Source organism: Anopheles maculipalpis, chromosome 2RL, assembly GCF_943734695.1.
Source record: "Anopheles maculipalpis chromosome 2RL, idAnoMacuDA_375_x, whole genome shotgun sequence".
In the NCBI taxonomy this organism is placed as follows: domain Eukaryota; kingdom Metazoa; phylum Arthropoda; class Insecta; order Diptera; family Culicidae; genus Anopheles; species Anopheles maculipalpis.
Window position 1 is genome coordinate 95,725,642 of NC_064871.1, and position 17,020 is coordinate 95,742,661.

At 42.4% G+C, this 17,020-nt stretch overlaps 2 protein-coding genes across 3 annotated transcripts; one reads left to right on the forward strand and one right to left on the reverse strand.

Moving 5' to 3' along the window:
- The first annotated feature begins 256 nt into the window (after positions 1–256).
- Positions 257–6,148, forward strand: LOC126568228 (lysophosphatidylserine lipase ABHD12). Of its 2 annotated transcripts, none has more exons than XM_050224674.1 (6): positions 257–329; positions 3,362–3,480; positions 3,568–3,746; positions 5,092–5,658; positions 5,724–5,885; positions 5,973–6,148. In XM_050224674.1, exons 1-6 carry the CDS (start codon positions 295–297, stop codon positions 6,135–6,137), a joined length of 1,227 nt encoding a protein of 408 aa, XP_050080631.1. In that variant the 5' UTR covers positions 257–294; the 3' UTR covers positions 6,138–6,148. The 2 variants fall into 2 exon arrangements, with proteins under 2 accessions (XP_050080631.1, XP_050080630.1); XM_050224673.1 differs by lacking the exon at positions 257–329 and adding an exon at positions 1,486–1,587.
- A 3,179-nt stretch (positions 6,149–9,327) lies between these two features.
- Positions 9,328–16,122, reverse strand: LOC126567892 (uncharacterized). The gene is made up of 14 exons (XM_050224237.1): positions 15,731–16,122; positions 15,419–15,637; positions 14,955–15,356; positions 14,681–14,881; positions 14,505–14,615; positions 14,332–14,435; positions 14,078–14,136; positions 13,242–13,378; positions 13,075–13,168; positions 10,648–10,817; positions 10,057–10,387; positions 9,723–9,978; positions 9,505–9,657; positions 9,328–9,355 (listed from the first exon to the last, which is right to left on the reverse strand). The coding sequence occupies exons 1-14, from the start codon at positions 16,046–16,048 to the stop codon at positions 9,328–9,330; spliced, it is 2,583 nt and encodes an 860-aa protein (XP_050080194.1). The 5' UTR covers positions 16,049–16,122.
- Positions 16,123–17,020: the final 898 nt, after the last annotated feature.

Sequence of the window (17,020 nt, forward strand, 5' to 3'; positions counted from 1 at the left end):
AATATTTGTTGTCTAATCGTGTCGTTATCAAACTGATCATCCATCCACCGTGTGGCGAATAAAGTACATGGGAATGGTTTGGTACATCGCTGCCGGATGTTGATCCAGCTGTGAGGCGCAATAAACTAACCCCTACTCGCGTGGGTTAGTGTTAACCGCGATTCGGTCGTCTGTACGCGGTTCGTAGCCGGCTGTGGTGGTGGTAGCAGTGTGGCAGTCCATAAACGCATCATCGTGCAAGCGTTCGAGGGAATTGTTGTGCATTTTCAGCCACCCTTACCGTATCAAGCAGGCATGTACTGGTCCCTCAGGTCGCGTGTTATCAAAAGGTGAATTTGCTTACTACAATCCCCGATTTAAAAAAAAGTGCGTTCCGTTCTAGAAGGTGCAGTGTGTGCGTGCTAGTGACGGGATAATCCGACTCTGAGATATTCCGGAGTTTACTACGGAGCAACTCTTGATTTTTTAACAACCGGGGACACCTGAATTCCTCTGGAGTCGACAGCAATTTCTGTTTGAGATCCTGTTGGTTCCGCAGTGCACCCCGGAGTTAATATGGTAGATTACTCCGGAAACATCTCCGGATATATATACATCGGAGTCGGGTTGGATTAATGAATTCACACCGGAGTTCCCACCACTAGGCCGTACCCTTAAAAATACCACAGACACAAACAAAACTCATCATTACATCGTGGGCTTTTGTTTTGATTTCCCCTTGTTTTATGGAGAAAGGGCGTCTCCATGACGACACGTGTTGCTGGATGTGTTCGTTGTAAACTAGTTGCATGCGTGTGTGTGTGTGTGTGTGTAATGAACAGCAAAAACCGGTGTAAACGGCGCATTCCACCGATCGCCAACGACCAGCTTGTGCATGTGTGGTTTTTTTGTTGTATCAAATGACAGTTCGCCAATTTCGGCACCGATCATCACATCCGCGGTTCGCATCGACGTGGCGTGTCGTATAAAATCCGATCTAAAGAATCTAAAGACGAAAAACAAAAAACACATCCAATCTAGTCGCCCGTCGCCCGACGATAGTAACTGTGTGACTCATTGCTACTACTGCTGACAAGCCCGTTCAGTTGTTGCTCGGTTGCTTTGTTATCCACAAAGGGCGGCGGCGCATTTGGTTCCTGGTTCCGCTGAAGGAAGGAAGCAGTTTCCTGGCCGTAGTATATAACTGCGCTATCAGCAGTGTGCCTTAGTGTGTGTGTGTGTGTGCGTGGGTGTGTGTGATTCATATTTTCCCTGCTGTTGTGCGCCGCGCCCGTGATCTCAGTGGCCAGTAGATCAGGCGAACCGTTCCAACGTGCTAGTGCGCCCTTCTCCAGTGTTCCGAGTGTGTATTTTTGCGTGTGCATGAGTGCGCTTTTTCCACACCCCCATTATTAGTCCTTCCTACCCCGCAAACCACACGCGCTTTTCCCCTCAAAAAATCCTTGAAGTGTGACACAAAGGATACGCGCGTGGTTGCAGCAAACATCCCGGCACAATGGCAATATTCGATCTCGATCGTCTCATTACCGATCTCTTCAAGACAACAGTCCTGCCGGGGATAGCGATCGGGCTGTGGTTAACCGATTTGTAAGTAAAACCGAATCCACGGACGTTGCAAATTATTTCTCTCTCTCTTTCTCTCTCTCTGTGTTGTGTGTCCGATTTATGCTTCAGTGCACCGAACTGATTCGAATAGTTATGTAAGTACGCACTGTGGCGCCATCCGATCTGGAAGGATGTTAATAGAATTAACGTTGCCGACGGCAGACGGTAGAGTGGATGGTTCTGGACCGTACCACATACTCGAAGGGCGATCGCAATCAAACGGCTGGTTCTAGAAGTAGACGCGACTGATCGAATGATCAACTGTGAAAACTATTGTGTGTGGTTTTGCATTCGCTTTCGGGCTTGGCTTGACTCCCGGACATTGCTTTTATTGTAAAAATTTTAAAATGCATTCTAATGATGATGATCATCCCACTGCTCAGATAATTAGGCGTGTAGTACTGTTCTTGTTATCTGCTTATGTGTACTGTAAACAGAATGTGTTGTGTATTTTTCTTTTCTCTTCGCTGTCTTGAAACGTTTGTAAACAATATTGCCGGCTTTTTACGTAGTCGATGGATGAACTTTGTATTTTTCTGATTATCAATTCCGCGCAGCATTCGAAGCCCGAACTGGAAAAAGAATCAACATCCATAATAGAAACTCAGAAGATTTCGGAAAGCGTGCTTCGTTTACTTTATTTATCCGTTAATTTAATTTCTTTTTCTAGTCTTTTTGTTCTAGTGTGTTATTTTTCGTTTATTTAAAGATTTGAATTGTTTTTACTATTTCTTCTATGTTGCATAAGTACGCTTCAGTATGTTTGTTTCAATAAGAAAGCTTCTGTAAAATGTTATTAACCTAGTAAAATTTAATTTTGTTTTATATCCATTCGTCAAGAACGGTTTTGTCGTACAGTTTTGCAATAATTTAATTATTTTAATTTATGACGCCTAAGATTAGTTTACCAAAAAATATGCTTAAGCCTTGTATCTCAATTGCTGTTTGAGATTCGATCGTCGCGCCACTCAAGCATCACTCTTTAGCACTTTAACAGCTCTTTAAAACTGCTCCCACTGTCCCCATGGATTATTTTAATTCTCTGACTCCATCTGAATGTATCCATCTTTTAACTTGAGTCAAAAAAGGCGCTGAAAGTCCTTGTCGATCCCGGAAGAGCGTCAACTTCAAAAAATTCCTTCAAAGTGAAGTATTACTACGGATGCTATTTTGCAATCGCAAATAACGCATTATTGAACCAAACTCCATGGTCTAGTGCAAGCTTTCTGGTTGTGATTGCTTGTTAAAATAGTTTCGTCTGCAGAAAGTAGATAAGACAATTTTTCGCACCATGATTTCACTTATCTCGATCTGTCTGTGTGTGTGTGCTCCGGAGTAATTCTTTCTAATCACCTACACTTGCTCTTTACCACCTTGAGCCAAGAGAGTTGCCTCGTAATCCTTCCCTATCTGTAGTGTTTCTAATCGTGCTCCAGCTGTTGTTGTCATCGTTTCTGGTAATAAGAGACTTAAGTTGCAGTATGCAATAGTCCAGCAGTCATTAGTCAGTAGAGTTGCGTTCAATGTTGGGTGCGCTTGGTGTGAAATTTAGCCTCACGAATGCATCTGCAAACGTCTTCTCACACAGAATCACAACAAACGCCCAGCCCGAGACTCGACAGTGCCGACTTAGTAAAGTAGGCAGTTTTTGTGTGTCGTTATCAAGACGTTGTGCTTCGGTTTTGTCTACTATTATGTCTCATTACTTCCTAAAGTACCTTAGAACTTATTTGTTTCGGTACTCTCACTTTCACAGAATCGGACGGCTGACGTGTACGGTGCTGCTGGTGGTGATTGTGATCGTCTTCGTCATACTACCGATCATCTTCAAGTTTTCGGTCTCACTGCAGAAAAACATCCTATTTCTCACCTTCAGTAAGTATTCCCTCGAACTATCTTACCGAATGTAGGATTAATTTTAATGCATTTGCTATCTCCTCTTCCGCGACGACACTTATCCAGTAACCTATCCACCCAGCTTAGACCTAAAGCGGCCGGAAAAGAGTGGCCTGTATGCGACGAGAAACTTCTACATCAATTACCGCGACCAGGAGGAGGAGAAAGATGTGAACATTGCCGTGTGGCACGTGCTGCCGAACGACTTGGTGCGCCGCTACGCGAAGGAACTGCACGTGGATGAGGTAAGCTGTGTGGATAACGGGGTGGTGAAGTGTAGTAACCTTCCTTCAAGTCGGTGGCTTAATTCGGAACTATTCGGTGCGAATTCGTGTGCTGATTGTTGGTTGTTTGTTGGGTGGGCTATTTTTAAACAATTTTTGTCAAACAGTCAAACGAACGGCACACACTCTCGGCGTCCACGGCCATCGTCGTTTGGTCACACGACGACGGGCATTGTTGGACGCAAATGATGCTTAATCGAAGCTTGCCATCGGGGTAGCCTGACCTTACCTACCGATGCTTATGATCACTTTTGATTCATTATGCAATTAGCCGGCGGATGGGTGGTGGGTGGATTTCCTCTTACGAACGAAGGTTAAGGTGTTTTTCCTACCACTACTACTATCTTGTGTGGAAAACGTACTTTCCACTAACCGCTGCAACCGTAATGGGAAGAGAAAACAAAATTATTAATAAAACACCACCAAAAGGTGTTTTGCTTTGTTGGTGGTGTTTTGTGGTCGTTGTCTTCCGCAAAGGAAAAGTGTCCGTAAAATGAATATTTTAAAGGCCTAATCTCACCAGCTGTCCGTTTTCACATCAACCCGATTGGAGCGGAAAGGTGGTGGCAGTTTACTGCATAAAACATTGGTTGATGATAGAAGTTTTAATCGTTTTTTTTATTGATGATGCCTGTCCTGTTGCGTGTCTTTCGTAATCCGCCATTTTATTTTGTTTGGTTTTATACTTTATATTTGAATTACTTTACGAGTAGAGGAATTTTACACTTAATAAGGAAAAACGCATTATTAAATCCCTTAAATTGTTCTACATATAAGCTATGTCCGACATAATAACCAGAACAATTGGTTGTTCAGAAGCTTGCAGTGTATCAGATTCTTAGTTAGAATCGAATGACGCATTTTGAGCTCCTTTGGAATTTCAAATCAACTTTTCAAGGATCTTTAGAATGAGATTGACAGGCAGCACATGTCAGGAAAAGATTGATGGAAAATGCTCAAGGCCTTTTAGTGGCAGAAAGACGGGATTGCCGGGTTTTTTCTCGGCATTAGAAGTCGGCTGAGAGAAAAAAAACCCTATTGGAATCCAGGTCTTAATGTCTTGTAAAAGGTATCCGCTGATGACGTTGAGGACGATAAAAGATAACACTCAACCGAGCGTGATTGAAAGGACATTTTTGTCGGTTCATGAAGAGACGTTTTATTGTAAAACACTAGTACCTTCGCCGAACTGGACTTACCTGGACTTTTTGGACCTGGACCAGAACCTGGAGCATTTAATGAAGCGTGTTATACTGTTCTCATCTTCTAAACTCAATTTCTTTTCCCTTTTTTCTACTTCTTCCAGCAAAAGATAGCCAACAAATCGCTCCCAACGATAGATGGCGCCCCTAGTCACGGTGGTAGCATACTGCCTGCCTCCGACCAGACAGATTCCGCGGACCGATACAGCCGTATCGAGAAAATAATTCGTGCAAATGATTTCAAACCCACGGATGAAGCACACGAACGGAACCTGTTCGAAGAATCGTTGCGGGCCACAACGAACGATGTCGTTCTGTACCTGCACGGTAATACGGCATCCCGTGGTGCACCGCACCGCGTTGAGCTGTATCAGATGTTGCGCGCTCTGAACTATCACGTGATAGCGATGGACTACCGTGGGTACGGTGATTCAGCCAACCTGTCACCGACGGAACGGGGCGTCGTGTACGATGCGCTTGCCGTGTACCAATACATTACGAGCATCACGAAGAATCCCGTCTATCTGTGGGGACATTCGCTCGGCACGGGTGTATCGACCCATCTGCTATCGCTGCTGACCGAGATGAGCCTACCGGGACCGAAGGCGCTCGTACTGGAGAGTCCTTTCAACAACATCAAGGAGGAGATCTGTGCGCATCCGTTTTCGAAGGTACGAAACGATTGTTTTTCGATGGTGAAACTGGAGGTCATGTGGATTCTATTTTCTCTTTGTAGTTATATCGTCATCTACCGTGGTTTGATGCGCTAATCTCCAGACCAATGTACAACAATATGCTGCGCTTCGAGTCTGACCAGCATATAGCCGAGTTCCGACAGCCGGTGCTGATACTGCACGCTGAAGATGATCTGGTCGTGCCATTCGAGTTAGGATATAAGGTACATGCTGGCTAGCTACCTTGTCTCTATGGCTTGTTCTATGTAAAAGTGATGTGTCATTGTTAATTTCCGTTTCCAATTTTGTAGCTTTACCGGCGAGCACTAGACACCCGTGGTAAATCGTGGGGTCCGATTGAGTTCCATCGGTTCGAGAAAAGCAGCCACTACGGGCACAAGTATATCTGCCGGGCACCGAACCTGCCAGAAATTGTTATACGCTTTTTCTACGCCTACCGTAATGAGCAGTACTAGTGTGTGGCGTTGCAGGAAGACAATACGCGGAAACAGTTGGTGAGGAGGAACCATTGAATTGAACCTTTTACCATGTAGAAGATAAAACAAAACAATGTGAGGAGTTAAAAAGACTCAATGCATAATAGTAGTAGCAACCGCTTGCCGTCACCCGCGGTAGCTTACAGTGACAGACCAAGTGTTAGAGCAACTTTTCGAATTTAACCAGATACACAGTTACGCGATATGCATCGAGTGTGTACAACGGCTTATCGGTCGTAATGGAAAGCACGTTTTTAGATGAACGTTTTCATGGATGGAAAATCCTTTCAATAAATGAGCTGTTGAGGAAGTAACGATGTGTATTTTGTTGTGTATAATAATAATTTCACAAACGCGTCAACAAAACTAGGCTCAGTAGGGAGAGTTCCTTTTGCAATTGCGTCCGCCTGGGGATTTTGGGCAACAGGAGAGCATCCAAATGAACAGGTGACATTCTAAGTTATGGCCTCCCTAATTTATGCATTAGATAAATTTATGCAGTCAGATAATCTTCTCTGACAGGTTATATAGCCACAATACCTTCCTCTTCCTAATTCACATCATACATAGACAGAGCAAACAATCGTAACAATTTAATTAACGTTTATTCATTCACTTTTTCACCCTTTCAACTGAACAGTGTAGTGTTTTGTTTTAAATTCAAATTAACCAATTCAAAATTACTGTTTCGCACTAACCCATACACGGTAAAGAACAATTATTTTAAAAGCAAAATCAAAGTGTTACAACACAATACACCCAAACGTCACATAAACAATAGAACAGTGGCTGTGTGACTATGTGCAGTACAGCAAACTAATCTTCTCACCGTCTACGACCGTCTCTTTTTATCAATTTCGTTACGATAAATTCTGATTTGAGTGGATCATTTGCTTATGTATCGATTTAAATAAATTAAACAAAATCCTGTCTCTTTCTAGTGGAGAAAAAAGGGTTTGGGAGGTTCGATAGTGTGTGCGTATAGTGTTGATTGTTTTCACGTATTGTTTTTGTTTCGGTCACGATTTAATGAATTTGTGAGGAGTAACATTCACGTGCTTTTTTTTTAATAAACGGGCATTCGGTCCTCTTCCTCCCAGGATGATAAAGTTAATTTTTTTGTTGGCTGTTTGTAACACACTTCTACCCTTCGTTTCTGTTCGTTCCCTGACGCAATAATGACTAATAATGTACGCTGTTCAGATCCGTTAAACCCTGCAGGCACTGATTTGTTTTATGCGATCTTGCGCTGTTCTACTGCTAAAACCCTTTCCCATTCGTTCCCATCTATCGTACAATCTTAACGTTTCCTTTTAAATATTTTTTTTCTAGTATAACAAACTTCTATATTGAGAAACATGCGCGAGGAAATTCAAATGCACAAAGAGAAAGTAAAAGTGCTTGTAGTAAAAGATGAATAAGAGTTAGAGAGAAAGAGAGCTTAAGGATTGTGCAAAATTAATGTGAAATAATGATGTAAAATAGAACCTAGAACAAAAGAGCACCGTATCGTTTGCTTATTTGTTTCCTTTTTCTTTTCGAAAGATCGTTATTTATCATTTTATGTTCGTTTTGTTGCAGCATTTGTGTTAGCATTCGACAAAGTTATGTGTGTGTATTTTTTTAATGAAATTTTAAAGTTGCTTCAATTTTACGCTTTTTTTTTGTTAAACCAATTATTTTTTCCTTCTTTTGTAGCCTTTAGTTTTAAGTAATCGTTTAGCAAAATAAGCGAAAGATTAGAATCGAGAATGCAAAGCAGAGCAAGTAGCATTTAGTAGGAGAAGTTTTTTTTCATCCTTTGTAGTCCCAATATTTCTTATCTAACTGATTTGTGTGTTATCGCTTGCTTCAGCCGCCTTGGTACAGTGGTAGTCGGTTTGTAGTTGTTAGAAGGTTGTTTCGCTGTGATAAATGCTCCTTTGGCAGAGTTTTGTGTTTTGTTACGCAGTAACGATGATGGATCCTGACCCCCGGTTGTTAGCCCATGTCATGGGACTGTTGTCGGGTCCTACAGCGTCCAGGGCCATCGTAAACTAGAAAAATAGAAAAGAATGAATTAGTAAAAAAGTGGAGAGGAAGAGCTTATAAGTTAGAAACTGTTTAGTAAACACTCGCAGACAAAGAGGTTACGAAAATTAAAAAAAGCTGGAGTAATGAGTGTAATGTAAAAGAGAAAATAATGAATACAAGAAAATAAAAGAACAAAAATGATATGAAACTAGAAAGAACATAAAAAAACATCAGAAAAATAACACATAAAACTATTCATAAAAGAGAAATACAAAAATGTTTTTAAATAAACTGAAAAGATTAGATAGCAATACCTAACCTGATAAAAATAAATGATAACAAAAGAAAAAATAAACTGCGAGCAAAAATGGAAATAAACAAACAAATTTTACTAAAAAGGAAAGCAAGCTTCACTTATTTGTAGCAGTGTAATACGAAACTCAGAGAAAACTAAATTCAAATCTGATAAAAACATAAAAAAACGATACGAAAAGTATGGTAAAACCAGGGATGCCTGATCGAGAAACGGAAAATGCAAAAAATAGCTAAAAATGAAAGTAAGTTCGATAATAAACAAAAAGTATATCATAAAAGAATAGAATGTACAGAAAAGGAAATGAAGACAGGATTATTATAAAGCAAAAATAAATGCGAAGATCGATTAATTGGCTGCAAATTTTGTTAAGGACTTCAATTAGTGACAAAGAATGATGCTAAAAAACATGTTAAAGGAATTTGTTTTGGAGGTCCAATTGATTAGCACTGCAAGCCATCAACATGTAAATTCACACCGTAAAAGCATTGCGACACAAAAATGAAACAAAACATGGAACAGAAAGCCGGTAGTAATGGAATTGAATGCTGTTCTCATTCTAAGTACACTTACGAAACGGTTCGCAGATTGGGTTGATGTTTGCGATACACGGAGATGGGGAAATTGATTTCGTTTTTTCTTCAAATTATTTTTTCTAAATGTATTTTTAGCTATTATTTCAAGTGAAGCAAAATTCAAAATATTTCCCATGTTTTACAAAAGATCCGAAAAAAGTAAAGCCAAAACAAAAAGGAACTAATGGCGCGGAAAGAAGATGGCGGACCAAAACGGAAATGGTACAGGCGCAAGCACGGGGACATCAGGGTCGGGTGGTACCGCTCTCTAATCTCTAAGCACGGGTAGTGTAGACCTTGTTTTTTTTTTTGTTTGGTGGGAAAATTAAATGGGAAGAGGAAACAAACGATTGAATTCAAGTTTTCCAGCTAGCGGGGTAAGCAACTCCCGTCACCAAAAGCGCCGTTTGCTGGAGACGTACGGAGACGGCCAGGCGATACTTACAGCTGCATGGACAATATTTTCGGATTCGGGCAGGCTTGGGGAGCACGCACGTGGCACGGCTTGTGGCACTGGATGGCACAGTCCCGGCATTCGTAGCCTTGCTTTCCGGGGCGTCTCGGTATGCTGCGATTGCAGACAAAGCACAGGATGCCACTGAAATGGAACGATCAACGATTCAGCCACATGAGGACTTGCGGCGATGCCGTGCGGCTACTAACCCTGGGATGTGTTTCGCAACGAACGTGTGATCATTGTAGATGTGAAGTTTGGTCCCTTTACGCTTCCAGTTCTTCTGCTTCGTAGCCACCTCCAGCGGCACAAGATAGTGGCGTACCACATTATTCTCCGTCGTTTCGAGCAACAGCGTCGACTCCTCGTGTACGTACGTTCGCCCACTGCCCGTCGATAGTCCCGATATGGCGGATGATTCCGAGATGGATGATTTGCGCGATAAGTTGCGGAAGATGTTCGATCCTGTTCGAGTTGACAAAGGGAAAATACAGAATGGAATTAGAAACCCGATACGAAGTGCTAAAGTAGCTACAAACAAACTTTGATCGAGCGATGATCCTCGACTGAGCGTTGACGATGCGCTGCGCACGTTACCTCCTGTTGCGGTTGGACTGTATTGCGGCACGTCCAGCGATTTGGACTTCTTGGACGGTGTTAGCTTGCTGCGTAGTGTGCCGAAGATGTTGCGCGGTTTCTTCACCGGTGGCACCGAGTTGACGCTGATCGGTGCACTGTTGCTTAGGCTGGCGGTCATGGATTGTGAGGTGGCTGAGGCGGAGGAGAGAGCGGGCGAGGCTGGCGTAGATTCAGATTTGCCACCGTTAAGAGTGTTAAGCTGTCCCACTGCCGTTGGTTTTAGGAACGAGTTGTTCTGAAAGGGGATATAGGGTTGAAATAAGTGGCGCCATCTGTTGAGGGGTGTAAGTACTAAGTGCTTGCTAAGGCAGTGTACAGGCGAGATTGCCACAAGAGACTTTAACGGTGCCGGGGCCGCGTTTTTTTTGTCCAAAAAATATATTAAAGCTTTTCCTCCATCTTATTTATCATGGTTAAATTATTGTTTGTAAAAGAAATATTTTTCCACCATTAAAGCTTGTTTGAAAGCAACAACAAATAGTGTTTGAACTCTACCATTCGGTTAGCTTCCGCCGCCTGGAACCGTTGGTTGCGTTCTGCCATCGTTTGCGCTTTGTTCGACAGCAGTTTGGACGGTGAGGATGGTGACATTGGCGAACCAGTCGTACCAGTGGTGCTTGCCGTACCGTTCGGACTTCCCGGACCGGGTGTGCTCGTGATGGCATCTGTGGATAAAAGACGAATGAAAAATAATGAGAAAATAATAAAATAGTTTGAATCGAAAAACAAAAGAACGAATCACAAAACAAAGAGAAAACGATTGTAACAACACACGTTTTTTGTAAAAAAAAAACTATGATTTCAAGTCTCTGCTTCCAAGCAAATTCAGAGGGGATGATACATTCTAACGGATGCCTTCTTTACGGGCGGCATGGTAACTCTCTTGCAAGAGAGGGTAAATTAAGTGAACAACATTCCAGTAATGGGACGCGAGATAAATAATACCGGACCATCATTTTGTGTAATACTGTATCGCACCCATTAACCGGGAGTTTAGTAAGCTTTGATGGCTAAAGCACATGCAAGATTATGGAAAGAGATGCGGCTGTAGCTCTAATCGTAGAGATCTGTTCTAAGTGTTTTCTAACAATTTTTGCAGAATGTTTTTTTGAGATAAAATTCAGACGTTATTAGACGTTATGTGACGACGTTATTAGTCTTAAAACGTTCATTAATAGAGCAGAAAAAAATCATATCCCGGATTAGTGTGCATTAATGGTTGTTCGGAGCAGACGCAGCAGGCAAAAATATCTTTACTCACATAGATCTCTCTTCTCTCTCTCTCTCTTTTCAGTTCAAATGACTGATTCAAATTTGTTTTAACGATGGTTCAATAAAAGCCAAAAAATGTTCGATTATGTCAGACAAAATTGTACTTCCGACCTACAACAACAAGGGGTCTAAAGGTAGTGGTCCGTGTATGTTGCGTTGCGTGCATTTTGCTCGTGAGTGTACACATCGGTCAGTTCTCGTATTGGTTACTACACTGTCACTGTCATCGGTTGGCCAGGCGCGCAAAGCTGAAGTGAGTAGAGTAGGTGCGGCTGTGCTGTGAGCTTCTCGTTGTGCCATCACATACACAGTTTGATTTCAGATAAATAAACGTTCACAACTCAGAATTCGTTCTGGTTGTATCCATAACGATTGGGCTTTATTTTTCGTACATAACATTGCATTGAAACAAAATGAGACGGAAAAAACTTTGTACAGACAGTGAGTTATTTTTAGTAATTCTTGTGAGTGCCAATTTTAGTAATGAGTGTCGTACAAGGTGAGTGACATGGGTGATTTCGGAGCTTCAACTTTGGATAGCATTTATATTCCCTATACACTCATGGCACTAAGTACAAGCACAAGAGGGCTCGTAAAACTCATCGTCTGTACTAAGCTGACGAAAGCTAAGCTGTCCGCTGCGTTGAAACAAACAACGAAGCGGACTTATTTTTTACAAACATCCACTTTTTTTTTAGATGTAAATTACAATTGACGGACATAAACGGAAGAGAACGGCATTTGTTATTAGCTGAGCAGCGACTTCGAAGATTGGCTAAGACGAATAAAGACACGGAAGCGCATATAAAGTGTTTTGTGTCGTGTTTGAGACAAAAATTTCGATAGTTTTAGTCTTGTGTTTGCGTATTTTGATTTTGATTTAGTATTCTGAAACAATAGACAGAGAAAAAGATAAAAATAGATAACGGACAGATAGATCAGGGAGTATGTGAGAAAATATACTTTGTTTACTTAGGGTTTTGGTTTCTGGTTTGAAAAAAAAAAATGACGTTAGAGAAATATTCCGCCCGGAAGTACAAAGTTAGTTAGCGCTACGATTTTACTTTTGGTATATTTTTGAACTGTTATGGTAAAGTTACATTCTGTTATGCAAATGCAATATGCTTTTGGAAGGGAAAATACAACGAAAGTACCAATCAAATGAGCAGATATTTGGCAGAAATAGTGGTATGAGATGAGGCGTGCAAATGATTTCTTGCTATCCTTCCTGCACTGTGACACAAAATCTACTACAACACCCTAGTTCATGGTGAAAAAAGAAAACAAAAACAAAATTACAAACAAGTGCACCAAAAGTGAATAAAGTTTTCTTTTCAAAACAACATGGCGCAACAGTAACTAAAAAAAAAAACAACCAGATTCATCAACAAACTAAACTCAACGTAACAAAAGTAACAAACTGTAACTAACTAACTAAAAGAAGAAACACAAGGTGCAAATAAAAGATACATAATACTAACAAAAAAGGGGAAATAAATAGGTTTTGTAATGAAAAATGACGGACAAGAGAATGCAATATGCGAAAGTGTCCTTTGAGATGGATAATTAAACACATGGAAATGTACTGGACGCTTGTGGACTTTGGTATGAAAGTGTTGTTCCATAGGTGGAAAAATAATATAAGCTTACCTCGGGCAAAGTTGGACATTCCGTTCGCGTGGAAGGATTGCTGCGTGTACTGGCGCCGGGCTGCAGGAACCGGTGGCGAATCGATGAAAACAAACTAAAAAATAGAATTGAAAAATGATAACATAAGTTAGCTAAAGATAGCTATGCAATTAAGCACAAATCTATACCTCAACCGTTAAGGAACCGGTAATGGTTTCCGTTTCGTATGGTCGGGGCTGCAGCTCGAGAATCTGTGTGGTGGCGGGACCGTTGGCCAGCTCGTCGATGCCTACCAAACCCAGTCCAAGGAACTTTTGGCCACCAGCTGTTTGAGGATTACGGAACGATGATAGCGAAAGAATATGAGAAAACAATTCACATTTCTTGAGAGTCTTAGCATTTTTGTGTTATTGCAATGTTTAGTTAATAATGTTTGAACTAAATACTGTTAAGAAATTAAACGTATTTCTAACGTATTTGGAAGTCTAAATGCTTAACAACACGTTAAGTAATGTGACAGATTAATTAAAATTATGATTTAGACAGGGAATTGCATACTTTTAGGCATTCTATAATAAAACGTTACAGCTAGTGAAAGCTAAACTATTTTAACAATATTTACAAGCAATTTTCTACATTATTTCGATGTTATTCTTACTGATGTTACACTCACATGCATTACGGGATTTAGATTGGTTAGTATCGGAACATGCAGGTTCGCCACTGCCATCGGCAACGGTAGCATCGGCGGTTAGCGGATCGACACTTTCGTCCTCCGATGCGGCACTCGTCTCTGGACATTCGGCAACGGTGGCTAGCACACCATCGCTGCCATTGCCCAGTTCGTTCGGCACACAGGTGTTAGTGCTTGCGACGACATCGTCGTCATCGGCGACTGGCGTCGAAGGCATGCTGGACGGGGTCACCCTGTTAACTGTCGGCGAAGGAACCGGTTGGGGATCGCTACCAGGCACATCCCCAGCGGTTCGTTCGCTTTCGTTTGTGGATGGTGTATTATCATTACCTACTGCTACAGTATCGTACACCTCGAACAGAAGTTCGGTCGAATGGTTCGACAGATCACTACGGGAAGGTTGGAGAGGTGTGGATGGCGGTTCATGTACACATGTATGAAAAAAAAAACCGAGTAGAGAAGAAAAAATATTGGATACCACCACGTTACTAATCTGCATTGCCACTAAGGAACGTTCTCTAGGTTCTCTAAACATTGATATTTGGCTTCGGTTTGGTTTGGCGCGACTGTCGGAAGCTACTTACAACAGGAAGGTTTCATCCCAGAAAGGATTCTGGCCTTGCTTGGAAGCGGATTGATGCTTCTGGGCGGGTTCGTCCATTTCGATCACACAGAAAGGTTGAGAGCACTGTCAAGAAAGACCAAATTTAATATCGAATGTCTCCTAGAGATCGTCGAATCTTTATTCCAGCCATACCTTCAGCAGTCCTTCTGCTTTAAGTACTTTGACTAGTAATTTTCTTGGCGATGCCGATAGACCGGAACCGTATGCGTCGTCCTGATAAGCGCGATATCCATCACTGTAGCCCTGCAAAACCGTACCGAATCTATTAGGAACTCTGGTTTGTATCCGCTAACGGTTAGTGTCCTTACCCCATATCCATAGTCAGATGTGACCTCCTCCGACTCTTCGCCCATTATTCTCGGACAGGTGGAGTAGATGGAGAAATCAACCGGATACACCACATCGCGGATCGAACCGATCAGTAGCTCCGTAATGAGATCGATCTGCTTCTTTTCGTCCTGTGCGTTCGCAGTTTTCAGTGGTCCAATGCTATTAAGATGAATTTTGATCTGTAAGAGGGGCGCAATCGATATTCGGTTACTTCCTGCAAAGCATATTCTCTTCACACGCATCAAAACTTACATCAGGATACCCTTCGAGTTTCATTTCTCCCTTGAGTGCGAAGTAGTTGACAATAACGCTAACCCGGGACTTTAACCGCGACACCGTAGCCTTGTAGTGGGACACTTCCGTCTTTTGGTTGCTCGACTTGAACGCTTTGATCTGCAAAACTGGCGTCGTATCGACGTCAAACAGTAGCTCGACTTCGTTCGATTGATCCGTCGGTTCACACAGAATGCTCGACAAATTCGGGGGCAAACTTTCCGGCAAAACGCGCACAATTTCGACAATCATTTCATGCTGCTCGACGTGCGTGAGTAGTGCCGTGTTGACTGAGGATACCCAGTCCTGCAGCAGCTTGTTCACTACCACCAGATCGGAATACAACCAACGGAACAGATGGATAGCCCATTGGGTGATTTGCTGTGGGTGAGGGTCGATGTTAGTATGCGGACGATAATTGGTTTACGACATTCCACACCTACCGGATCTGTTCCATTGATGTTCGATGGTGGTATCACCGGACGCTTCTTCTGAGTCAGCTCGGGACCGGGACTCATGCGAGAGATACGTTTGCGAGCGATCGTGGGACCGCTGGCAACACCCATACCACCACCGCCGCCACCGCCGAATCCACCACCAGTTCTTGCTCCACCGCCTAGGCCACCACTGCCACCATTGCGAACTTGTGACAGAATGGCATCCTGTAATGCGCAAGGAGTATGCAGGAACGTTTAAATAATGAAAAGAAATATGACAAGCTCAGAGCTATCTCTGGAGTCTTCATTAGGACTTACCTTTTTGGTGAGCACCTCCTTCGGTTCGGAGACGCGCGTTCCCGCGGCCACACCGGTCGCAGCGACCACCGGCGACACACCACCGACGGCCGCCGTACCGGCCGGGATGGTAGCGGTGCCACCATCGGCGGTCCCACTAGCCGTAGCGCCCTTGCGCAGCACGTACTTGTCGTAGATCAGTTTGGTCGCAAACACGAGCGAAATCACTACCACGATCAGCGCGAACAGTAACATTACGAACGTATCCATCGTTAGATCACCGGCTCCTTCAAATACACAGATATAGTCGTCAATTTGATCAGCCAAATCTTCGGCCATAGCAGTTCGTTCCTACGCGGCCACACGACATAACCGGACGGACGGACGCGCGCGTGTGTCGGGTTGGGTCCGGTCGGGTGGTAGGTGAAGCAGAAAGGTGATGTTTGGTGGTGTTGTTTGGAAGGTGAAGAGGGTAGCTGATGATAATGTATGTATTGGACTGTTGAATTACAACAAGTAGTTGGATAAATTTGGTTTGTTTCGTTTCGATTATTCACAACAATAACCACACAACGTTCGAACTTTGGGTTCACTTGGGAATGGCTTGGAGATTCGGTACTCGGGTGTGGATGTCAAGACGAACTATAGACACGTAAGGAACAAGGCAAATGATTTAGATACACTGGGTGGGGACTGCTGTTCGACACTGAGTACGATTGTTTACAATATCTGAGGAAAGAATAATTATTACATCCAGTAAAGACGTAAGAAAACTGTTAGAAAAGAGTTATTTAAGTCACATCATAAATATCGTTCCGTACTTGCAAAACGAATTGGAAGAGTTCTAGCTCCAGATTATTGTTTTTTCCCAGATTCGAGAACCTTATCTGAGCCTCTAAAGGTTCACACAGCTGCAAAATGTATCCTCGAAGGTTCGTAGCACTAACCATCGCAATTAATTATTTATCAGCTCTACTTGAACCTTTTTTATCTTTAACAAATATATCTAAAGCACTAGCGGTTTTTTTTGTCTGCCCAAGATTAAAGTTAGTTTTGATAGAAAAGATAAGAATAAAGTAGCTTCGGAAGTTTCACTTTGTAGTCTTACAAGAAGTCTTAGAAAAACCAGACAAGATTGAACTAACTTCCGAAGCACCTAACGATTTAAATGCTACCGCTTGTGATCAATTATGTCGGCTTGATTGGAAGAAAGACTTGGACAACAATCGTGAAAACCCCTTTTTTATGATTCTTTTTAAGTTTAACAAATATGACTCAAAATACTTCCACACTTTCTTAATGCCGAATTTC